Source organism: Haliotis rufescens, unplaced genomic scaffold (genome assembly GCF_023055435.1).
Source record: "Haliotis rufescens isolate VD_foot unplaced genomic scaffold, xgHalRufe1.0.p SCAF_5, whole genome shotgun sequence".
In the NCBI taxonomy this organism is placed as follows: Eukaryota; Metazoa; Mollusca; class Gastropoda; order Lepetellida; family Haliotidae; genus Haliotis; species Haliotis rufescens.
The window spans coordinates 8,961,384-8,983,670 of record NW_025964223.1 but is presented as its reverse complement, the minus strand read 5'-3'; the positions used below and the strand labels follow the sequence as shown (position 1 = coordinate 8,983,670).

Below are 22,287 nucleotides of genomic sequence, written 5' to 3'. Positions count from 1 at the left end.
GCAAGAAGGAATATGTGATTGTTCCAGAGACCATATAATAGTCTCCGATTGATCACATGGCAGTGAGGTGAGGTGAAACGGGGTTTAACGTTGCGTCCAAGATTATTGCACTTATATATAGAGACGCGCATGCATTGGTGTGTATGGCTGCTTGTACTAGTCCGGACTGATGCCGATTTATGGTGCTAGCCCACTGAGATACCATGCTGCAGTTTAACATGAATACCCCACTCAGACACAGTATACCGACTCCGAGCCAACCAGTCCTTATTTTAGCCCCTTAATGCCGAGCACAAGACAGGGTAACAACAAGTACCATCTTTAACGTCTTTTGGTATGACGCGGTCGGGGATCGAACCCCGGACCTTCCACTCTCCGGGCGGACGCTCTACCACTAGACCATGGAGGCGGTCTCACATGGCAGTGAGCGTCTTGAAGGACCAGTTCTTTTCAACACAGGCTGGCCCATTTGGCAAGTAGATTGTATTTTCTTGAATCAAGCTGTTGTGAGAGTCTGTTCCTCAACACAAAAATAATTATGTATCATGAAATGTTGTTCAGATTACTGATGTGTTTGTTAATATGGTGCTTATTGTATGATATTAAATGTTTTAGGTGCCCTTTTGAATTCATTTGTTAATGTTCGCCTTAAATCAGCTTCTGGAAAGTCATACAATATTGAGATATTGAGAATAGCCACTTTATGAAATAACGCAAATTATGGATTCTTAATTAGTAGAAACAGTGTGCCACCCCATTGACTGATAGAACTAACTGTGACAAAAGTGCCCATGGTGCTTACTGTTGTGTTGTTGTCAAATATATGATGCCAGTTGTCTTTGAGCCATCTGTAATCTTTCCTTCACTGTCACAGAAACCTGTTGATGTCATCATGAATATGTTTTTATGCATGTGTATTGCAAGTTTGTTTACGTGTGTATTATTCATTCATCTGTCAGGGGATTTGTAATAAATAATACTGAATATTTGTTGTGTTGTGTGTCCTCTTCACAAGACAGCTTCCTGTCTACATCATTTACCAGGGTCCTGGATAATACTATTCCTTTGTGTGTATTAGAAAAATGGGTTTGACAGTGTGAGAGAGTCAAATCTTGGACACAGGGCAGTACTGTGACTGGAATCAGTCCTACATTTATTTATATATAGCAGTAACCTATCAGTAATGGACAGTGTAACAGAACAGCAAAGCGAGATATTTTACAGATGACAACTTTTTTATTTACTTCTTTATTCTATTAAAATGCAACAATTTGGGATTGATCCTCATACCATTGTCAAGCAAGAGTTATAAGAATCTACACATACATCGCAAACATCACATACCGTATTCAACGTAATAAGCGCCCAGGGCACTCTCAAAATTAGAAATAGGGGGCTCTTTTATTAGAATATAATTTTGGTGAGAGAAAAAAAACAGTTGAATGATCGTAAACTTCATGGTTCATGCTGACAGCCTGAAATGATACAAAAGAAATATATGTGAGTATCATACACGACAGATATATTTTCCAGATTTCAATTGCCTGTAATTAAGGGCGCATATAACACACGAGTGTGTATTATACAAGAATAAATAAGTCTTGTGCACATTGATCATTCGGAAGGGGTGCTAATTGGGATTGTTCACTAGCCATCACTAACTAATATCGCTGTGGGCACTTATTAGAGCGGGGCGCTTATTACGTCAAATACGGTAATTGAATATAGAAGTTAGTCATCCAAAAAATATCATGCCTTAATGTTACTTACCAACTTCTAAAAAGTGTCACTCAGATAGTACAACAGAATATCACAGTTTGTATTTAATGCTTCTTTGAGAATATTTAGAAAATAGGAACACTACATTACCATTCAATGATAATAAACACCAGGGCCCTGTTCCACAGAGCGATCCAAGTGCTACGTTGATCGTAAGCCTATGGTAAAGTATGGGAGTTATGACCAACTTAGCACTAAGGTCGCTTTGTGGAACAGGGCCCTGGCTACAGATCACAATAAACAAAGTCGAACCACCATACTACAGACAAGGGCCCTGGGCCCCGTTCCACAAAGAGATCGTAGCGCTACGACTGTCGTAAGTTTATGTTAAAGTATGTGAGTTACAATCATTTTAGCATTACGATCGCTTTGTGGAACAGGGCCCTGATCCACAAAGCGGTTTTAGTGCAACGACGATCATAAACTTATGTTAAAGTTTGGAAGTTACGATCATCTTAGCACTTTAATCACTTTGTGGAAGGGGACCCAGGACAACTTGCAGTACCTTGGATACCTGCATGGTGGACCAACAGGGTGTTCACCATCCCTCTAACTCCTGGCGACTGATGGCAGGTTGAGCCGAAGATTAAGATAAACAATTAATACAATGGTAAAAAGTCAGAATATATTGAATGATGTGTTACCACACACTAGTAGTACCCTCTTTGTGTGACAAATATTTTACACTACTGCAACTAACTTCACTGGTACAGCCAGATTATAGACCAATCACAAACAACATGGAGAAAAGGTCTTATCCAGTGATCAGCAATCTTCATCACATCACATTAGTATCTTGAAATTTCAAGAAAAAAAGAGAAAAAAACAAATGGCCCTAAAAGGCTTCCGTAAAAAATGTTTGAAATAAAAAATAATAATTGGGAAGACATTAACATTTATACTTTTGGGGTGATGAGAAATAAAAGATGACACCCTTATTCCATTGCAAACTTTGTTGAAAGACTGATACTTCAGCAGGATCTATGTTGATCTACAAAACTAGCCCATGCTTGTGACTGCATTGGGTTGTTATGATTTGTGACCTGGCTGATTGTGCGTCTATCATTGGGAACTATTGCACATGCTGCCCACCACTGGTACAGTCGGTTCACACACGTTTACAACACAGCAATAAACAGTGTGCCAACACCCGCTTGGTACACTGAATGCTGAGCCCAGAAAAGTGGTAATCCGGATGCCAAAGTGCAGTACGTGGATGCCACATGGCAGTACGCGGATGCCAATATTTTAATGTTGAAATATAATTTTCCTTAAGAGTGGCAAATCAATCAAATATATTTGGCCCTAATGGATGATAGTAGGTCTATGTGAGCATGCATGGGTATGTATTCTATGTAACAATCCCAGTCCAATTTACTTGTTCCAGTTGAGAACACTGATATATTTAGCCTTAATGGTTAATATAGTAGGTCTATGTGAGCATGCATGGGTATGCATTCTATGTAACAATCCCAGTCCAATTTACTTGTTCCAGTTGCAAACACTGACATATTTAGCCTTAATGGTTATTACAGTAGGTCTGTGTGAGCATGCATGATTATGCATTCTATGTAACAATCCCAGTCCAATTTACTTGTTCCAGTTGCGAACACTGATATATTTAGCCTTAATGGTTAATATAGTAGGTCTATGTGAGCATGCATGGGTATGCATTCTATGTAACAATCCCAGTCCAATTTACTTGTTCCAGTTGCGAACACTGATATGACTCAAAAGTTCTTAAATTGGATGCCAAGACACATTAAGTACTATATATGCATATGCCAAGAGGTTATAGGGTTTGGCACCCACAATAAAGCAGCAATCACAACCATCTGATCCAAGGTTCTTGCAAATATATCTATATTTGGACCACTAAAATTCAAGGCTTTTCAACTGTAATTTCAAGGCTCTTTTGCGTTATTTGACTTATTCTGTCAATATTTTTTTCAATTCAGCATATTATTATATAATAATATATAATATGCTGAATTGAAAAAATATTGAGTCATAAGAACTAAAAAGCAGTATGAACATCACACATTTTCCAACAAGTCATATTTTCACAGCCAACAAATAAAATAGATTAATTAAGTCTATCATGAATGAAACTCAATAAAAGTAGGCCTATCTGTGTTATTTAGTACAAATTCAAGTCTTTTCAAGCTGTTATGATCATTTTCAAGGTTGACACTAAAAATCCTGGTTTTTCAAGCCTGTACATATATATATATGGACATTGTGATAAGGGTCTCAACTCTGGATGAATTGTTTCCTCGACCACCAAGCCAAAAGATGCCTCTATCCTGCTTGGACCAAACAGTCCATATCAAGTACGTATTCGACGTAATAAGCGCCCAGGGCGCTCTCAAAATTAGAAATGGGGGGCTCGAATTAGAACATCATTTTGGTGAGAGAAAAAAACAGAATTGAAACATAAATTTCGTGATTTATGCTGACAGCCTGAAATGTTTATGTACGACAGATATATATTCTATACGCGAATAAATAAGTCTTGTGTACATTGATCAATCGGAAGAGGTGCTTATTGGGATTGTTCACTAGCCAATATAGTAACAAATATTGCCGTGGGCGCTTATTACGTCGATTACGGTAATTCCACTTTTAGGGCCCATGTGATTTTGTACCAAATAGATCTTGTAATCAATAATAGATTCGTAAGAAGCTCGGCAATTGACTTGAAAATATCCTCATTAGATCAAGTTGACGACAATAACAAAATATAAGATCCATGCACCGACCCAATGGGGTGGGGATAGGAACTGTGTACATAACCCATTTTGTAATTTATACAGATCTAATCAGGTTCATGTGCAGTCGTATAATGCTTCTAGCTCAATGCCGTCCATGACTGGTGGCCGAGATTGCTGTAATGAGCTTGCGTTAAGATCCTCACAGCGACAGCCCGTGTTCCTGGAGGTTACGATGTGTCACGCGCTGGGAGGAGTTTATGGTGTTTTTACCGGCACTGCAACGGAGTTACTGTGTTTACATCGCAGGCATGTTTGTCTGGTTCCCAGCCCTGTACGCGCGCCGTTAGATTGCGCAGCAGTGCGAAACGCGATAGACAAGCTGAGAGAACTTCTTGCGTAACAGGGACACACGTTCATGTGTCCCCGGTTCTCACTATGGAACCGTTTTGCAATGGGGAACCGTTTTGGGTGAGCCTTAAAGTCAATGTTATTTTCTTATAATAGCAACTTTGCATGACCTGTTTAACTAATAGTCCAGGGCAGTTGGGTAGATGTCATTTTTATGGTTCCGTCATATAGCCTAGATCTAAGTTTACATGACCCATTTGTGAACTGTGAGTACATTTACGTTCGTGTATAAATATTGACGTACGTATAGGATGACATGTGCGTGTGGAGTAGTGTTGTCAACACTCCGACGTGAAACAAATATTTTGAGAAGAAATATCAAAACATAAAGGTCTCTATGGAGGAATAAGGAATTGGACACATCACACACTTGTGTACTGCACGATTTTTGCAGTGAGTAGCCGAACCGTGAAGATCAGGGGTAGAGTATGTCTTCAGCAACCCATGCTTGAAGTAAAAAACGACAATGCTTGGCGTAAGAGGCGACTGCCAGGATCATGTGGTCAGCCTCGCTGACATGGTTGATGTAACAGCAGTCGATTATTTACAGACTACTGTCATATAGCTGAAATATTGCTGAGTGCAGCGAAAAACAACAAACAAACAAGTGAATAGCCAATCACATGGTTCTCAAAAAGACATCTGATGTGCAAGTGAAATACAGCGATATATATTTTCCAAACTATGAAATCTATCATCGATAGTTATAATTTGTTCAACCATCCCTTGGATTGCTACAATTGCCTCGTCAAAGTTGTCTCCCTTAGTCATGCCAGAATCCAATAGTTGTGAGTTCATGTCTCAGATTTACCCCTTTACTATGCTTTGTCTGTCAGCTCTAATGCTATTGTTTCATCATTGTGGGAACTGAATCAATGTCCACTTTCTTATAAAGGTGGCACCCGTGATATCAATCTCATTAAAATCAGATCTTTGTTCTCGCTACTGCAGAACAAAGATCTGAGGACATCCCATTGCGGGTCATGCCAGAACGACCTTTCATCTGACCAATCAGAGTATCGCTTATCAGGTCATGAAAGTGACAGTAAGAATGTGATTTTTGATCGTGCAACGTCGATAAAATTAAAAAACCACACAGGGTATTCCGAACAACAGTTATGGGCTTTATGTTTGTATTCATACAATCTTGACCATCTATTAGCCATTCCTGAATGTTCTTTTGTTCAGTTTTTAATTTTTTAATCAAATATATTAGGGCTGGGACGAGTCCAAATTCATTACCTGAGTACCCAGCCCCCTATTACCCGACCCTACCCGGGTACCCACTGTAGGTCTTAGGAGATGTCTCAAAATGTCTGATTGGGAACATTTTTAGCATAGCCCTGGCAAATCATATTTAGATACACGTAATAAACAATCTGGTCATTCATACACTGAAGTTGAATTATGTTATATCTTTAATCAACCATATCAAGGAATGGGTGCATTGTCAAAAAGAAATGTGAACATTAGTGACTTGTAGTGAAGTCATATAGTTCTAGATCATTTTTGTCATGAAACAATATATCATGTGACTAACCACGGGTCCGGGTAGTCCTGTGGGTACCCGGGTCCTACTCAGTACCCACCTGACCTGGGTACCCGAGTTACCCATCCTAGCCCTAGAGTATATGTCAAAATATGCTTTGAAGCGTAGTCACCAGTTTGAAATGAATGCCGTAAAGCTCGAGAAAGCTGCTCTCTGATTGGCTATTGTCAACTTCTTGTCAGTCGTTTCAGTGGTCGGTCAAAGTTCGCGTAAGGTCGGTCTGACGCGACCCGTAATGGGATGTCCTCAGATCTTTGTTTAGCAGTAGCGAGAGAACTAAGATCTGATTTTAATGAGATTGCCCGTGATATTTAAGTGTTATGGTGTCCAAAACAACTTTAACGTAACAAATGTTATATTTGGGATAGCACTTTCTTTGTAGAGTACAGATTCTCTTGTACTTTACAGAGAAAGTGTTATCCCAAATATAACATTTGTTACATTTGACTACTTTCCAAATGGCACTTTGTGTTCATAGCTTTCGACCATGGGAGCCGTGCCAATTTACACTTGTCAGAGGGGTACACAAAGTATGTCATCTAGACTACCAGTTGTCAGACTTTCATTTTTGTGGAAGCCTCGGTGGCTGACTGGGTTAGGTCGCTGACTTTGTGTGCTGGTGATTAGGTGCCTCACTCTGGCACTGGGTTCTAATCCTGGACGGGATTCAACCCAAAAAGTATGAATATCTGTACTTTACAAAGAAAGTGTTATCCCAAATGTGACATTTGTTGCATTTGATTACTTTCTAAATGCTCTCCCTCTTTAGGCATTCACTCTTGATATACAGTAATACACATGGTATGGGTTAGTGGTAGTTAGCTAAATATGAGGCTGACAATAGGATACACTGATTTACAACCTCTGTATCTCAATAGGCCTACATTACAAAAACCTGAGAATAAACACAGATTAGTTATTCTTCTTATTGAGGAAGTATCTTTGTTATATAATGGGACAGTTTGGACGTGTTTGTCATGTCTTGGTTCAGGGTTGTGATTCACGTGCAAAAAGAAATCATGACTTCATCGTATCGCTACACCTCTAGTACGAGTATGAGACAGTTTCTGATTAAAACGAAGTCATGTGCATCCTCAGATATCCATTGTATAGGGAGCATGGGTAGCCCAGTCATCTAAGGCGCCGCGATTCGCTGTGCAGAGTTGCATCCCTTGGGTACGCCAGAAACCCATGATTGTGGGTTAGAATCCCAGTTCGCCCCGATTATATTTCTAGGTTTGTTAGCACCAGACCCGTGTTTGTGGGTTTCACCGAAGTGGTAAACGTCTGAGACCTGCATCACTTCGAGCCTTGCTCCTACATTAAGCTAACCCATCATGATATAACTAATACTGTTGAAAGCGGCGGTAAAACCCAACTAACGCACTCAAGTGTATACCTATTCAATATTTCCTCCATTCTGTTATGCTAAATATCCTGGACCCATTCGCCATAATAGCTTCATTTGACAATTGATGTCACAGCTGCACTCATTCATACAGCCAATTATACATTTGTAACCGAAACTCAACTCCTGGATCTGCAATGTTATAATATTAATGACAAAATAATAAAAATATATCATTTATGATAATAGAAGCATTAATGGCTGTACATTTCATGCATGTGTCTATTATACATTAATAAGAATTCTAAAATGTAATCAAATAAGACATGAGGTCAAATTAATTGTTCTGTTCGTTAAGAGTAGAATCTAGTATGTATTGTATTGATCAACCAGCATATCAGTAGTATCAAAAATGTCAAAACTAGCTGTTAATTATGTTAATGGTAAATGTTATGTAGTAACAGAAGTTTAATTTCCGGTCAGGCGGGCTGCGTATGCAGCCGGGACTTAATAAGTTTTCAGCAGCCACGCGGCCTTCAGCATGTTCAGCATTGCCTAAAAACCTAAACAACAGTTTGTGTAGTTTAGTTCTATAAATATTGCTCGACCAGGAGTTATTATTATTATTATATGGATAGTGTACAGATATATATATATATAATACAGTATGGTTTCACCTTGACCTACAAAACTTGAGTCAACAGGACCCCCAACAATTAAGTTCAAAGGTCCTTACAGGAAGTGTGAGGGTCCTGTAAACGTGGTAAAGTAATGAAATGGTGTAGTGTACTGTAGGACTCTATTATCCCTTAATTACAGGTCTGAGGACCTTTATATTTCTTGTCAAGAATTTGATACAATGAATATTATTGGGTGTCCTTGATGCTACATATATTATCTTTTCTGCATCCAGTCTGTATACGTTTGTGCACACTTGATGCACATTTCTGTGTTCCGTAAAACCCTGATACAGCATATCAGCCTGTTTTAGAGCATCTTCCCGGGGCAAGAGAGTTAACTGACTTTAAAAGTCCTGTTTCCACCCTTGCCGAACTAGGCTGGAATTTCTGGGCTTGATTGTAGCACCACCAGTGGCTGTTGCGAGTTAAGTCCCTTCTATGCCTCTCCTATTGACCAATCAGATTCCACCTCTCATATCACTTGCATTTGATTCAAACAAAATGGCGGCGCCCAGTCAAGACGATCTGATCGACTATATTGTGAGAAAACGGGTCTTACATCGCGAAGTGCATCAAATCACGTGAGCACCTTGATTAAAAACTTGAAAAGATTTGGAAAATATGTGTTGACAACGAGTTGGCGGTGCACATGCTGTGCAAATCCTGCAATCGATCGAAATCTGCATGACAGTTTACGAAGCGGATTTCGATTTCAGTGCGCGACTCGTTAGTCCAGCCAAATGGTAACTCCATAATACCAGCCTAGTTCGGCAAGGGTGGAAACTGGACTTTTATAGTCAGTTAACTCCTTTGCCTCGGGAAGATTGTTTTAGAGTTCATGGAAGACAACCATCCCCTGAGTCTACACATACTGAAGAAGATGATAAACTCTGGACTTTGCCATATTGCATATCTGGTTTTTATCAACTTCAAAGAAAGACTCTCAGTCCTTATGCTGGTGCTTTGCCCATGTAGGGTGTCTGTCTACATTTTTAACATCTCTGAAATCAGAAGGCTGATGATTGGAAAACTTGCAAGGATGATATCAGCAATTATTGCTCACAGAATTTTTATCCCATTTTAAACATGGCGCCCAGAAAGAGAAAAGCCGGTTGTTCGATCCCTGGTTCCCTCATAACAAAAGACGTTAAAAAAGATGGTACTTGTTGTTACCCTGCCTGGCTCTTGGTATTAAGGGGATAAAACCAGGACTGGTTGGCACGGTGTCAGTACACTGTGTCTGAGTGGGGTAGCCATTTTAAGCTGTAGCATGGTAGCATGATTACTCATCTATTTCTGCATTTATCATCATGAAACTTGATGTTCAGTAAATAACATATAAGTTTTTGGACTTACGACCTTCAGGATTATTGTCTCCTCCTTTTTGACCCATGTAGAAAAGGTCTTCAGCAACCCACGCTTGCTGTAAGAGGCGACTATGCTTGTCATAAGAGGTGACTAACGGGATCGGAGGGTCAGGCTCGCTGACTTGGTTGATACATGTCACCGTTTCCCAATTGCTTGGATCGATGTTCATGGTATCAATCACTGGATTGTCTGGTCCAGACTCGATTATTTACAGACCGCTGGAACATTGAGTGTGGCATTAAGCAACAAATATTAATAAACAAACAAACAAACAATCTCATCCTTTTTATCTCGTATCCTGCCAGTTTGACAACCCTGAATCTACTGGACATTTGATACTGAAATAATGTGTATATGTAGTCCAGGCAATGGTGTCACGAAAGCATTTTCATTTGATTCTGATCGTATTCTAAAACATGGCCAACCTGCGGGAATTCAAGGTCCCTTGAAAACTAAGCTTTTTGTAAGACAGGACTTAATGGATTAAGTGGTAGGCTAAGTAACTTGGTAGATATCATTTCTCAATTGCATGGATAGATGTTCATTATGTCAATCACTGGGTTGTTTGGTCGATAGTGGTGTAACAAGGCCCACGATACAATACATCAATTTATAACTCCTGTATCGCAATACATAAGATACATTACATCATATATCATGTATCAGATAAAAAAATTGCCGATCTTTGCATTAAAATCCTGTAAAGTTCATATCATTGGGTGTGTCTCGACCGAAACCCTGGTAGATTCCAAGAAAACATGTGTACAGCTGATTGCTGGTTCTGGCTTAGTTTACGAGAAAATACACAAGGTAATCTTAATCCCTGGATGTACAACAATGCCACGCAGAACAAAAAATACAAATTAAACGGTAAATCAACATATCTGGTGATTTTTTATCTCAAATTTCAAATTTGTACTGACAAAATTTCTTATCACCCGTTCGTTTACCGGAATTCGCTGAAGGGGTATAATGTAAATTTTTCCTGAGCATAATATTCAAAATTTCTTTATTCCAAAATACTGAATCCACTAGAGGGGGGTGCGCATTATACTTGGGTGTGCACTATACTCAAGAAAATACAGTAAGTTAATATTGGTTTAAAACACATGAATATAACAGAAACTGTCAAAACAACAACTTATTCAGTTTCTCTAGTATTTCCTGGTTGGCTATAAAAAGCATAACAGTTAGGGCTGGGAAGAGTCCAAATTTACTACCCAGGTACCCAACCCCCTATTACCCGACTCTACCCGGGTACCCGCAGGCCACAAAGTTGCGACTAAATTGGTCGCCATGGCGATCTAGTTTTGTGTTTTGCGACTGGTATTTTCATGTCAGTTGCCAACTGGCTCCTTGTCTTTAATTAAGTTTGGCGACTATAATGCGCACCCCCTTCGACACAGCTGTGGGTTTTTTTGGAAAAAAATGCGCAGTATACTCAAGAAAATACGGAATGCTTTGAATGGCGAAGCTGACACGGAAGTTTCATCGTCTGTCGACACGTTCGATGAACCAAAACCTGCAACTGGCACCAGTAAACTGTCAGATGATGTTACTGACACAATGTTCTTAAGCTTGTCTGATGGATTTACTGACAGATGTCCTAAAGCTTGTCTGATGATGTTACTGACACAATGTTCTTAAGCTTGTCTGATGGATTTACTGACAGATGTCCTAAAGCTTGTCTGATGATGTTACTGACACAATGTTCTTAAGCTTGTCTGATGGATTTACTGACAGATGTCCTAAAGCTTGTCAGATGATGTTACTGACACAATGTTCTTAAGCTTGTCTGATGGATTTACTGACAGATGTCCTAAAGCTTGTCTGATGATGTTACTGACACAATGTTCTTAAACTTGTCTGATGGATTTACTGACAGATGTCCTAAAGCTTGTCTGATGATGTTACTGACACAATGTTCTTAAGCTTGTCTGATGGATTTACTGACAGATGTCCTAAAGCTTGTCAGATGATGTTACTGACACAATGTTCTTAAGCTTGTCTGATGATGTTACTGACAGATGTCCTAAAGCTTGTCTGATGATGTTACTGACACAATGTTCTTAAGCTTGTCTGATGGATTTACTGACAGATGTCCTAAAGCTTGTCAGATGATGTTACTGACACAATGTTCTTAAGCTTGTCTGATGATGTTACTGACAGATGTCCTAAAGCTTGTCAGATGATGTTACTGACACAATGTTCTAAAGCTTGTCTGATGGATTTACTGACAGATGTCCTAAAGCTTGTCTGATGATGTTACTGACACAATGTTCTAAAGCTTGTCTGATGGATTTACTGACAGATGTCCTAAAGCTTGTCTGATGATGTTACTGACACAATGTTCTAAAGCTTGTCTGATGGATTTACTGACAGATGTCCTAAAGCTTGTCTGATGATGTTACTGACACAATGTTCTAAAGCTTGTCTGATGGATTTACTGACAGATGTCCTAAAGCTTGTCAGATGATGTTACTGACACAATGTTCTAAAGCTTGTCTGGTGGATTTACTGACAGATGTCCTAAAGCTTGTCTGATGATGTTACTGACACAATGTTCTAAAGCTTGTTTGTCTGAAAAACTCAAAAGCTTCAACAACAGTTGTTGTTCATGATATAACACTGATTATTCAAACTAATGGATTTTTGTGTGTTTTGTTGTGCAGAAGCTCAGTTAAATTACAAGTCATTACTTTTGGCTCCTTACATTTTGCCTTGGCTCCTTGAAATTCTATTTGGCTCCTTGAAAAAATAATTTAGGAGCCAAGTGGCTCCTTTGAATTTTTTTTAACTTTGTGGCCTGACCCGACCCCCTATTACCAGATTCTACCCAGGTACCCGACCCCCTATTACCAGACTCTACCCAGGTACCCGACCCCCTATTACCCGACTCTACCCAGGTACCCGACCCCCTATTACCAAACTCTACCCAGGTACCCGACCCCCTATTACCCGACTCTACCCAGGTACCTGACCCCCTATTACCAGACTCTACCCAGGTACCCGACCCCCTATTACCGAACTCTACCCAGGTACCTGACCCCCTATTACCAGACTCTACCCAGGTACCCGACCCCCTATTACCAGACTCTACCCAGGTACCCGACCCCCTATTACCCGACTCTACCCAGGTACCTGATCCCCTATTACCAGACTCTACCCAGGTACCCGACCCCCTATTACCCGACTCTACCCAGGTACCCGACCCCCTATTACCAGACTCTACCCAGGTACCTGACCCCATATTACCCGGCTCTACCCGGGTACCCGACCCCCTATTACCCGGCTCTACCCAGGTACCCAACCCCCTATTACCCAACCCTACAGGGTACTCGCTGCAGCTCTCAAGTTAGTTACAATTGTTTAATTAGGAATTGTTTTCCAGAGCCCTGACAATAAGTACTTAAGTATATTATAAAATGATCTGGTCATACACACTGAAGTTGACTGAAGCTTTGACTGTTCTCAAATACCGTATTCGACGTAATAAGCGCCCCGCTCTAATAAGCGCCCACGGCAATATTTGCTAATATATTGGCTAGTGAACAATCCCAAAAAGCACCCCTTCCGATTGATCAATGTACAGAAGACTTATTTATTCGTGTATAATACGCACTCGTGTGTTATATCATCCTTAATTATGGGCAATTAAATTCTTGAAAAATATATCTGTTGTATTTAAACATTTCAGGCTGTTAGCATAAACCACGAAATTTACGATCTTTCAACTCAAAATAATATTCTAATAAGCGCCACCTATTTCTATTGAGAGCGCCCTGGGCGCTTATTACGTCGAATACGGTATATAAAAATCAGAGGGAATGTCTGCATAGTCAGAAAAAAAGTGGAACATAAGCACTTTGTTGTGTAACCATGGAAATTTATTGTTATTGTCATTAAACAATATATCACGTGACAAACCACGGGTCCAGGTAGTCATGTGGGTACTCGGGTCCTACTCAGGATCCACCCGAGTACCCAATTTTTAATTTTCCCTGCAGTGTTTTATTGTACGATAAACAACAACCACAAGGAAAGGTTTATCATGACATGAAACAATGACACTTTTATCCAAATCTGTTACCAGGACAACGAGAAGACCTGGAACAACACCTGGCCTCGGTTCACCAGCTGTTTCCAGTCCACGGTGCTGGTGTGGGTGCCGTGTGCGTGGCTGTGGCTGACGGCGCCGTTCTACATCTACTACCTCTGTACAGTCAGTCCACAGGTTTTGTCATCAGTGGCCAAATATTTAGTAAAATTGGTGAGAATTTGTTTTGAAAAAAATGTTGAATGTGTAAGATGTTTTCCTTATTGGCTATCTTGAAACGAGAATTACTTTTCTTATATCTTAAAAATATTTTCTTAATGTCATTAATAAATATTTGAGAATATATCAGTGATATATTTTCACTTTGCGGGTGTCAAAATATGAAAATATTAACTTGATTAAGAGAATATGTTTTAGGAGAATAAGGCTAGATTGAATTTCTAATTCTTAACCCTATTTTTTAATTATATTGCACATTTATATACCATACTCATCCAGATACTAGTATCCAGGTACTAGTAAATGTGGTTTCTTTGTTCCCCTACCAGTGAATCCATATGCATTCTATTTATCATTCTCAACTCCCTGGGGAGTATACAACCCAAGCTGCCCATGGGCGCGAGAGGGTTTTTACATTCACCTCATCGGTTGAAACCTCATCAGCTGGTACCTCATCAGGTACCAGTTCCATGCTGGGTGAACAGAGGCACATTTGACACCACACGTTCTGACACTTGTGTTTCGGGTGTGTGAACGTATTCGTGTTTCCACCATCTGGTCACCCACCATCGGATGAGTGGGTTCTATTGAGTGCACAGGGTGTGTAAAACATCTGTGACCTCATTTTATTGTTTAACGCTCCATTTTTGTCAGGAATGGACAAATTTTTGTCAATTCTACATGATTTTGAACCAACATTCAGACAGATCTATCTATTTTTCATATCATGACAAGTGAAAGATTTCGTGCTGGTTGTAGGGTCAGGGCAGTTGTTTGTTGCTTTTACGATAACAATGAAATTTTTATGGTGTGAACATGTACTTTGTATGACTATTTAGCATGTTTTAAAAAGTGTTTTTTTTCAATAAATATCCTCAGATTGAGCTGTGACTAGTTGGATTTGGCCAATGTTGTCTGTCCAAAAAGCCTGTGTGATCGGTGTTCAGCCCAAATTAACACAAACTCTCTTGAGATCTGAAAAGGGAAAAAGAGAATAGTTCATGCTTCGTCAATGATGTTTTGTACTGTTTTTAATTTGAAGTTTACACGATATATGTCTTTTCTATTGGTAGTGTTTTTCATGAGACCATGTTCTTAAAATGACGTAAACACTGAAGGACCACTTCCACATTCCTGGGGAAACCCCTTGGAATTCCCTAGCACGAAAACATGCAGAAGCGTTCTTTCTGATCATTTAGACCCTTTAATCTCGGACTCAGCATTTCAGTATACATTGAGAAACGTCTGAGTTCGACTGCATGATTGTCACGATTATCCTCGCTATGACCCATCCTTATGAACAAAATGAACTCGATCCGTTTCTAGGCTGACAGTGAAAGTCTACAGCAATCTATGAATGTACGTTAGTGTCTGTTTGACACATCTTTAATCACCTTTCAAAGATCGACCAGTTGACACATGTAACCGCCACAGGTTCATTAACAACTTTGGAAATCTCTCCCGTCACGTTTATCGTGTCGGCCATTTTGACGTCTTGTACTTGATGTAAATGTATTACGACACGCTGTCATTGTAACAGACCTTTCTCAACTAATGGGGATATTATTTGAGTACATTTGTTCTGAAGAAACTACAAACGTTGTCTCTATTGAGCATGTTTAGCATACATAAGCTCATGTCAACTCTCGTTTTGAGGAACTATCTTATTCCGCGATAAAGTTGGTTGTTGTATGGCTGTCACACATACTAAATATATGATTGCGTATAGATCGAGGTCTATGTCCTTTGAGGTAAAAGTAGTGATATAAAAAATTATAAGAATAGACTTTCACTTTGTGTGAGTTCATTGGAGTATGAACCTTCATAGAGTGAGGACCAAGCTCCGACGTGCATACAGTTTGGCCCCGACTCTGCAATAAACCTACGCAAAGTGAAAGTCAATTCTTAAATGACCACAGTTACTTTGAATATAGCTTTTACACAAAACCCTCTTTCAGTTGGGTTGTGCTCTCCTCCTTCTGCTGTCTATAGTGGACATCGTCCAGTCTGTCAGTGACCACCGGACGAAAGGCAGCAACACCTACTTCCTGGCTGATGTTGTTGCACCCAGTGTACAGTCTCTCACGTTTGTAAGTACATCTCGCTAGCCCTTTGTTCATACAGGTTTCACCAGATGCAAAATATAGTGTCTTATATACCTTATGGATGCAAATAGAATTCACTGGAGCCGTGAAGATCCGGTGTAGAATAGGTCTTCAGCAACCCATGCTTGGCGTAAAAGGCTACTATGCTTGTGGTAAGACGCGACTAACAGGATTGGGTGGTCAGACTTGCTGACTTGGTTGATGCATGTCATCGATCCCAACTGCGTGGATCGATGCTCATGATATTAATCACTGGATTGTCTGGTCGAGACTTGATTATTTACAGACCGCCGTCATATAGCTGGAATATTGCTGAGTGCGGCGTTAAACAACAAACGAACAAACCAAATGGGATGCAGATGGGATGCAGATGTAAGTATGTCATAATACTGACCTAATGCTCACCATGCTTACATGCTCTGAAAATCCCACAATCAACCGAAATCCGCAGTTCAGTCACCATGTTGTTTATGAACCCAATGTTGATTTCGTTCTACAATTTTGATTGGACCATGCATTGACACCTTAGTCCAGTCAAAATATAACTCATGATTTCCGCCTAGTTCGACAAGTGTGGAAAGTGGACTTTTACAGTCAGTTATCTCCCTTGTCTCGGGAAAATGGGCGACGTCATGTGTGACGTGTGTTTTTCTGTTGCAGCTCCTCGCCCTGTTGTTTATATTCCTGGAGAGGAGGAAGGGCCTCATCACATCAGGTGTCCTGTTCCTGTTTTGGGTGTTTCAGATAGTTGCCGGCATCGTGCCCTTTTACTCCAAAATAAAACTGCAGGTAAGTTTCTTATCAGAAATGTTAATGACTAGGTCTCGGATTTGTTTTGAGGATGACAAAACTCTTGAGTTTGATGTATTACTCTATTATAAATACTGCCAGGAGCACCATTCTGCAGGATAATTTTTTACCTAATTTAATTTAACCCCATTACTTTTTACTTAAATTAAAATACATGTATGATTTTAAAAAACTTTTATGTATCAGCAGACCAATAGTTTAACAATTACAATTAACTTCATCCAACCTAGTCTATGAACCATGTTCACCAACTTCATTTGCAATACTGGCGATATATACCATATCTGACATAAAAAGCGTCCAGGGTGCTCTCAAAATTAGAAATAGGGGCTCTTATTAGAATATTTTTTTGGTGAAAAACAACAGAGTTGAACATCTTGAAAGATCGTAAATTTCATGGTTTATGCTGACAGCCTGAAATGTTTATATACCACAGATATATCTTTCCAGAATTTAATTGCCCATAATTAAGGGTGCATGTAACAAATGTATTATGCACGCATAAATAAGTCTTGTGTACATTTATCAATTGGAAGGGGTGCTAATTGGGATTGTTCACTAGCCAATATATTTGGAAATATCACAGTGGGGGCTTATAAGAGCAGGGTGTTTATTACGTCGAATACGGTATTCATAATACCAGAAGACCATTTAATAAAGATAGAAACCATGGTAACCCTTTGATGAAACCCTGTGATTAATAAAACCTATTATTTATTATACTTGATTTACATCTGCTTTATGTAATCAACTAAGAAAGTTTATCATTATGTTTTGATATTATTTTCAACCTCCAACCCCTAAAATCAAAGTGTAATTTTAAACATGTTATGATGATGATGACGACAACGACGACGACGACGCAACGACATGAGACATTGATATGTGACTCACTTACCTGATGGCAAGAGCTATGTTTGTGATTATGAAGATGTAGATGTTAGATGTACAGAGTAAGATAAATCTGAGAAAGATGGTTAGGAGATGAGCAAACTGTGTTTGCAATGTTGAGTATGTTACCTGTAGAATTACCTGGGCTAAATTGAATTAGGAACCAAAAACGCAGCTTAAGGTTTCTAATGTTAAATTTGATGTGATTTGATACCTCTGATTGACCAATCAGAATCGAGTATTTACCAAATTATGGTACAATAATGATTCACAATTCTAGCAACTGTGTTTACAAATGCAGGCAGTTCTCAAAAGGGGCTAGGGTTGGGGCGAGTCCAAATTTACTACCCGGGTACTCGACACCCTATCACCCGGCCATACCCACTATAGGTCTCAAGAGTTGGGTACAAAATGTCTGAATGGGAATTGTTTTACCACAGCCCTGGTAAAAACTATTTAGATACACATATAAAACGATCTGATCATGCATACACTGCAGTTGATAGATGCTTTATCCTTACTCGAACACACAAAAGTCAGAACGAATGCCTACATAGGTGAGAAAGAAATGTGAACATTAGCTCTACTTGTAGTGTAACCATTGAGTTTTATTGTTATTGTCATTAAACAGTATGTCACGTGACTAACCACGGGTCCAGGTAGTCATGTGGGTACCCTAATAGGGGCGCTTTCATGACTTACCTGCCTGTCTGGCTTGTGGAGCATAGCTTACTTCAGACACTGACCAGATGACAGCTGACTACAACACCAGCAGACCAGTACAGTCAAGTCCCGTTAATCTGAAATGGTTGGTTGCATATGATATTGTCAGATTAACGAGTATGTTGGATAAACGAAATTAAGTAGAATCAACATTCCTGATCGATAATCGGACAATTACACGATAGATAACGGAACAAACACTTAATAAAAAAAAAAATATGAATTTGTTTTGTTAAATTGTTAGTGGAATATGTTAAGCAATTATTTATAAAGAAATTATTTAAAGCATTAGTTGTTTATTGTTAAGCAAGTTTATCTCTGCAGCCGTTGTAATATGCAGCTACCAGCCGACTCGTGTCGCATCAAAACATGGGGCTGTGTACTCGCAGGTAGATGACCATAGAGTACGCTGATCACTGTGTCGGATTAACAAGACTGATTATTGAGTGATTTCAGTAATTCGTGGCAAATTAGGTGTGTCGGAGTCGAAGTGCGAGACTGTCGGATTAACGGGACTGATATGATCGGCTCCCATCATTAGTGTCGGATGAAGCCGATTGTCGGATTAACGAGTTTCGGATTAACGAGACTTGACTGTATTTCCTGGATGAGTTGTTGTGTTGCAGACATACCAGCAGGACGTACTGAGGTTCAGCTTGTTCTACATCTACTACTTCCTGGTGCTGGTTGAGTTTGGCTTCAGCTGTTTTGCTGAGACAGCCTGGAATCCCCCATCACAAAAGGTGATACAATTTGCCCTTGACCTTGGGTATTTGAGGATGTTTCTCATTGCGATTAATAGCAAGAGATTTCCCTGTTGAGATTCTCGGACAGAATGGGTCCTCCTGTATGTCATATTGTCACTGGAAGTGACTCATATGTATGTATGATTGTGGGAGCTGGCAGATTGAGCTGACTACAGTGGATGTATAATTGTGTGAGCTGGCAGATTGAGCTGACTACAGTGGATGTAGGATTGTGTGAGCTGGCAGAGCATATATTGGCATACCCAAGGGCATAGATCATTGATGATGGTATCAGTCTTTTGTTCATCAGGGCAAAGACTATTTCATGTGTACCAAACACAGAAAGAGTTGCGAGCTATTGACCACTTAGTGTTATTCTGTTTATCTGTTGAATTAAGAACCATGCCACACCAGCCATATTTAAGAAAAAAACATTTATCATTTACATTTTCTCTCCATGTTTTGTTTGTTGTTTAACACCGTCTGTTGTTTAACACCGCACTCATCAATATTCCAGCTATATGATGGCAGTCTGTAAATAATCAAGTCAGAACCAGACTATCCAGTGATTGATATCATGAGCATCGATCCACACAATTAGTATACGATCACATGTATCAATCAAGTCAGTGAGCCTGACCACTCGATCCCGTTAGTCGCCTCTTACAACAATCATAGTCGCCTTTCACGGGTCCTCTCGATATGTAATGACATTTGGTATACTGGTATCTCTGTGTAGCTAGTAGTGAGGCCTAACACATATGTTCCGATTGTCACGACATTTTGTAAGGTTTGACCTTCATTTGATCTTTGCAGTTCTACCATGCTGACAGCTGAAACGTCTTTTGGCCATTATTCTGCCATTTTCCTTCAAAATGTATTGACATTTGGTACATATGTACTTTGTAGTGGGGCTCAACACTATGATCTGTTTTTCGTACTAATTTTTAATTTTGAACTTGATTTGACATATGCACTTCTACCAAACTGAAAGCTGAAACGTAACAGAGAAATCCTTACGTGTACATGTGCTCATGTTGACAGATCCGATGTCCGGAGACCGAGTCATCCTTCTTGTCCAGGATTACATTCTGGTGGAGTAACAGGTCAGTGGACAGAACCCACTCCTCATCCCAGCATGGTCCCTCTGCTCTGCTGCAACATGCGTACAAGTGTAGTCTTTGTCCAGGAAAAATATATTTGTGTTATCAACAATATTTGACTGTTTTGCTCAACAAAATTTTCGATTTTACATATCTTTTGCATCTAATAATATAAGATAACCCAAGATACAGTTAAATGTGTTCAATCATACTGTATAATACTGTAAGTTCCGATGTGTTGTAAGTTGCATCTGGAATATTTATATGACATGGGCGAAATATACGTGAATTATTACGCAACGAGTTCACAATTCTTTTAACTTGACCTGCTTGCACTTAGACAGAACCCAGTTGCAAAAATGGCCAGGAGACAAGCACAAGTCGCTATTTTGCTAGCTCCGGAAAAACACAAGCTGGTCCTGAATGATGTTAGTTTATGTATCTGTGTTCCTGTTGCCATGGAAACAATATATGGCCACGTCCATGTGTTATCTATATCCTCCCTTTCCAGGTTACTTTTCCAAGGATACAAAAAGGCTCTCACCGAAGACGACGTGTCTGATCTCCACCCTCGAGAAAAGTCAATTAATGTTGTGCCTCGTTTCCTTGTCAACTGGAACTATGAAGTTGAAAAAGCCAGAGAAAAGTAAGTACACATTGGTCTTGTGCACTTGGATTTGCATGTTTCTCTGCTGTTTATCACAAGGCAGGGGTCCTTTTAAGGACTTGATTTAACTTGCACCCGGTGCTTGTTGAAATGAAAAGCTGGTTGCACCAGACAAAACCAGGTTGCACTTTGGTACCATGAAGTTAAAACATTGAGGCATAAACTAGTCCGATGACTGTGTTGATCATTTGTCAGGAATTACACATAACACAGGAATTAGTTACGTAGTATGAAGTGGACAAGTAGGGTTAATTAGTTAGACAACTTTTTAAAAAATTTGTATATGCACTTGGTGCATGTAGACATTACTGTTAGACTGCATTTTTCAATAAAAGGTTGCACTGATGCATGTTTTAAATAGTTAAATTGAGCCTTGATGGGAAGAAATATTGACGATGATCGATATGAAACTGTTGTCATCAATAATAACTCACATAAGCTATTATGATGAAATAAAGTTTAGATTTACCCAAACAGACTTATCATTGTCCATAATGTCAATTGTTGAAGATGGAGAGCAAGTGTTTTGTTATTTCTCAAATGTCCACAAAGTAATCTTTGCATAAATGTGTCACTGCTCCCCAGTGGCGTAAAATCTGTTGATTTCTTATGGGACTTTCTTGCACATTTACTTTCGGTTCCTTCGCCAATATTTATCAATGATTGTTGAATGTTTAGTTAGATAATCGATCTCCACTGCAAGGTTATCGTGACTGAACTAAGGTTATTGACAGTGCTAGGCTGAGTGTGGGAGGGAAAGTTGAATAAAGAGGCAGCTGTATTGGGTCTCCTTGCAGTCCCAATCACACACCAAATAGCACCGCTTATTAGCGCTGAGTAGAGTACTTCCGCTAAAACAATACATGCACTGGCTCGTGTCTGCCTTTGACGCAGTCGCAAAGAACAAAGACACTGTGTAGCGTGGGTGGCGTCTGTCTGGACTTGCAGGTGTGATCAGTGATGACATGAGTGAGTAGAACGCTTGTCTTGACCCAAGCAGTGACAATTCACAGGATGTAATTAGAGTTTGAATGACATTTGTTACAAATTCTGCTCAATTAACAGTGATGTTGAATACATAGTTGTTTGTTTTCAGCATATGTCTAAGTTGGTATTTCTG

General features: G+C 39.6%; 1 protein-coding gene across 1 annotated transcript in view; it reads left to right on the top strand.

The window, feature by feature from the left end:
• The first annotated feature begins 4,812 nt into the window (after positions 1–4,812).
• Positions 4,813–22,287, top strand: part of LOC124110357 (multidrug resistance-associated protein 1-like) — a 53,167-nt gene continuing 35,692 nt past the window's right edge. Inside the window, exons 1-7 of the mRNA XM_048383918.1 lie at positions 4,813–4,961; positions 13,940–14,116; positions 16,081–16,212; positions 16,888–17,016; positions 19,278–19,394; positions 20,442–20,503; positions 21,012–21,146. Of these exons, the coding sequence (XP_048239875.1) occupies positions 4,929–4,961; positions 13,940–14,116; positions 16,081–16,212; positions 16,888–17,016; positions 19,278–19,394; positions 20,442–20,503; positions 21,012–21,146 (785 nt within the window). The 5' untranslated portion in view covers positions 4,813–4,928. The remainder of the gene's footprint in view (positions 4,962–13,939; positions 14,117–16,080; positions 16,213–16,887; positions 17,017–19,277; positions 19,395–20,441; positions 20,504–21,011; positions 21,147–22,287) is intronic.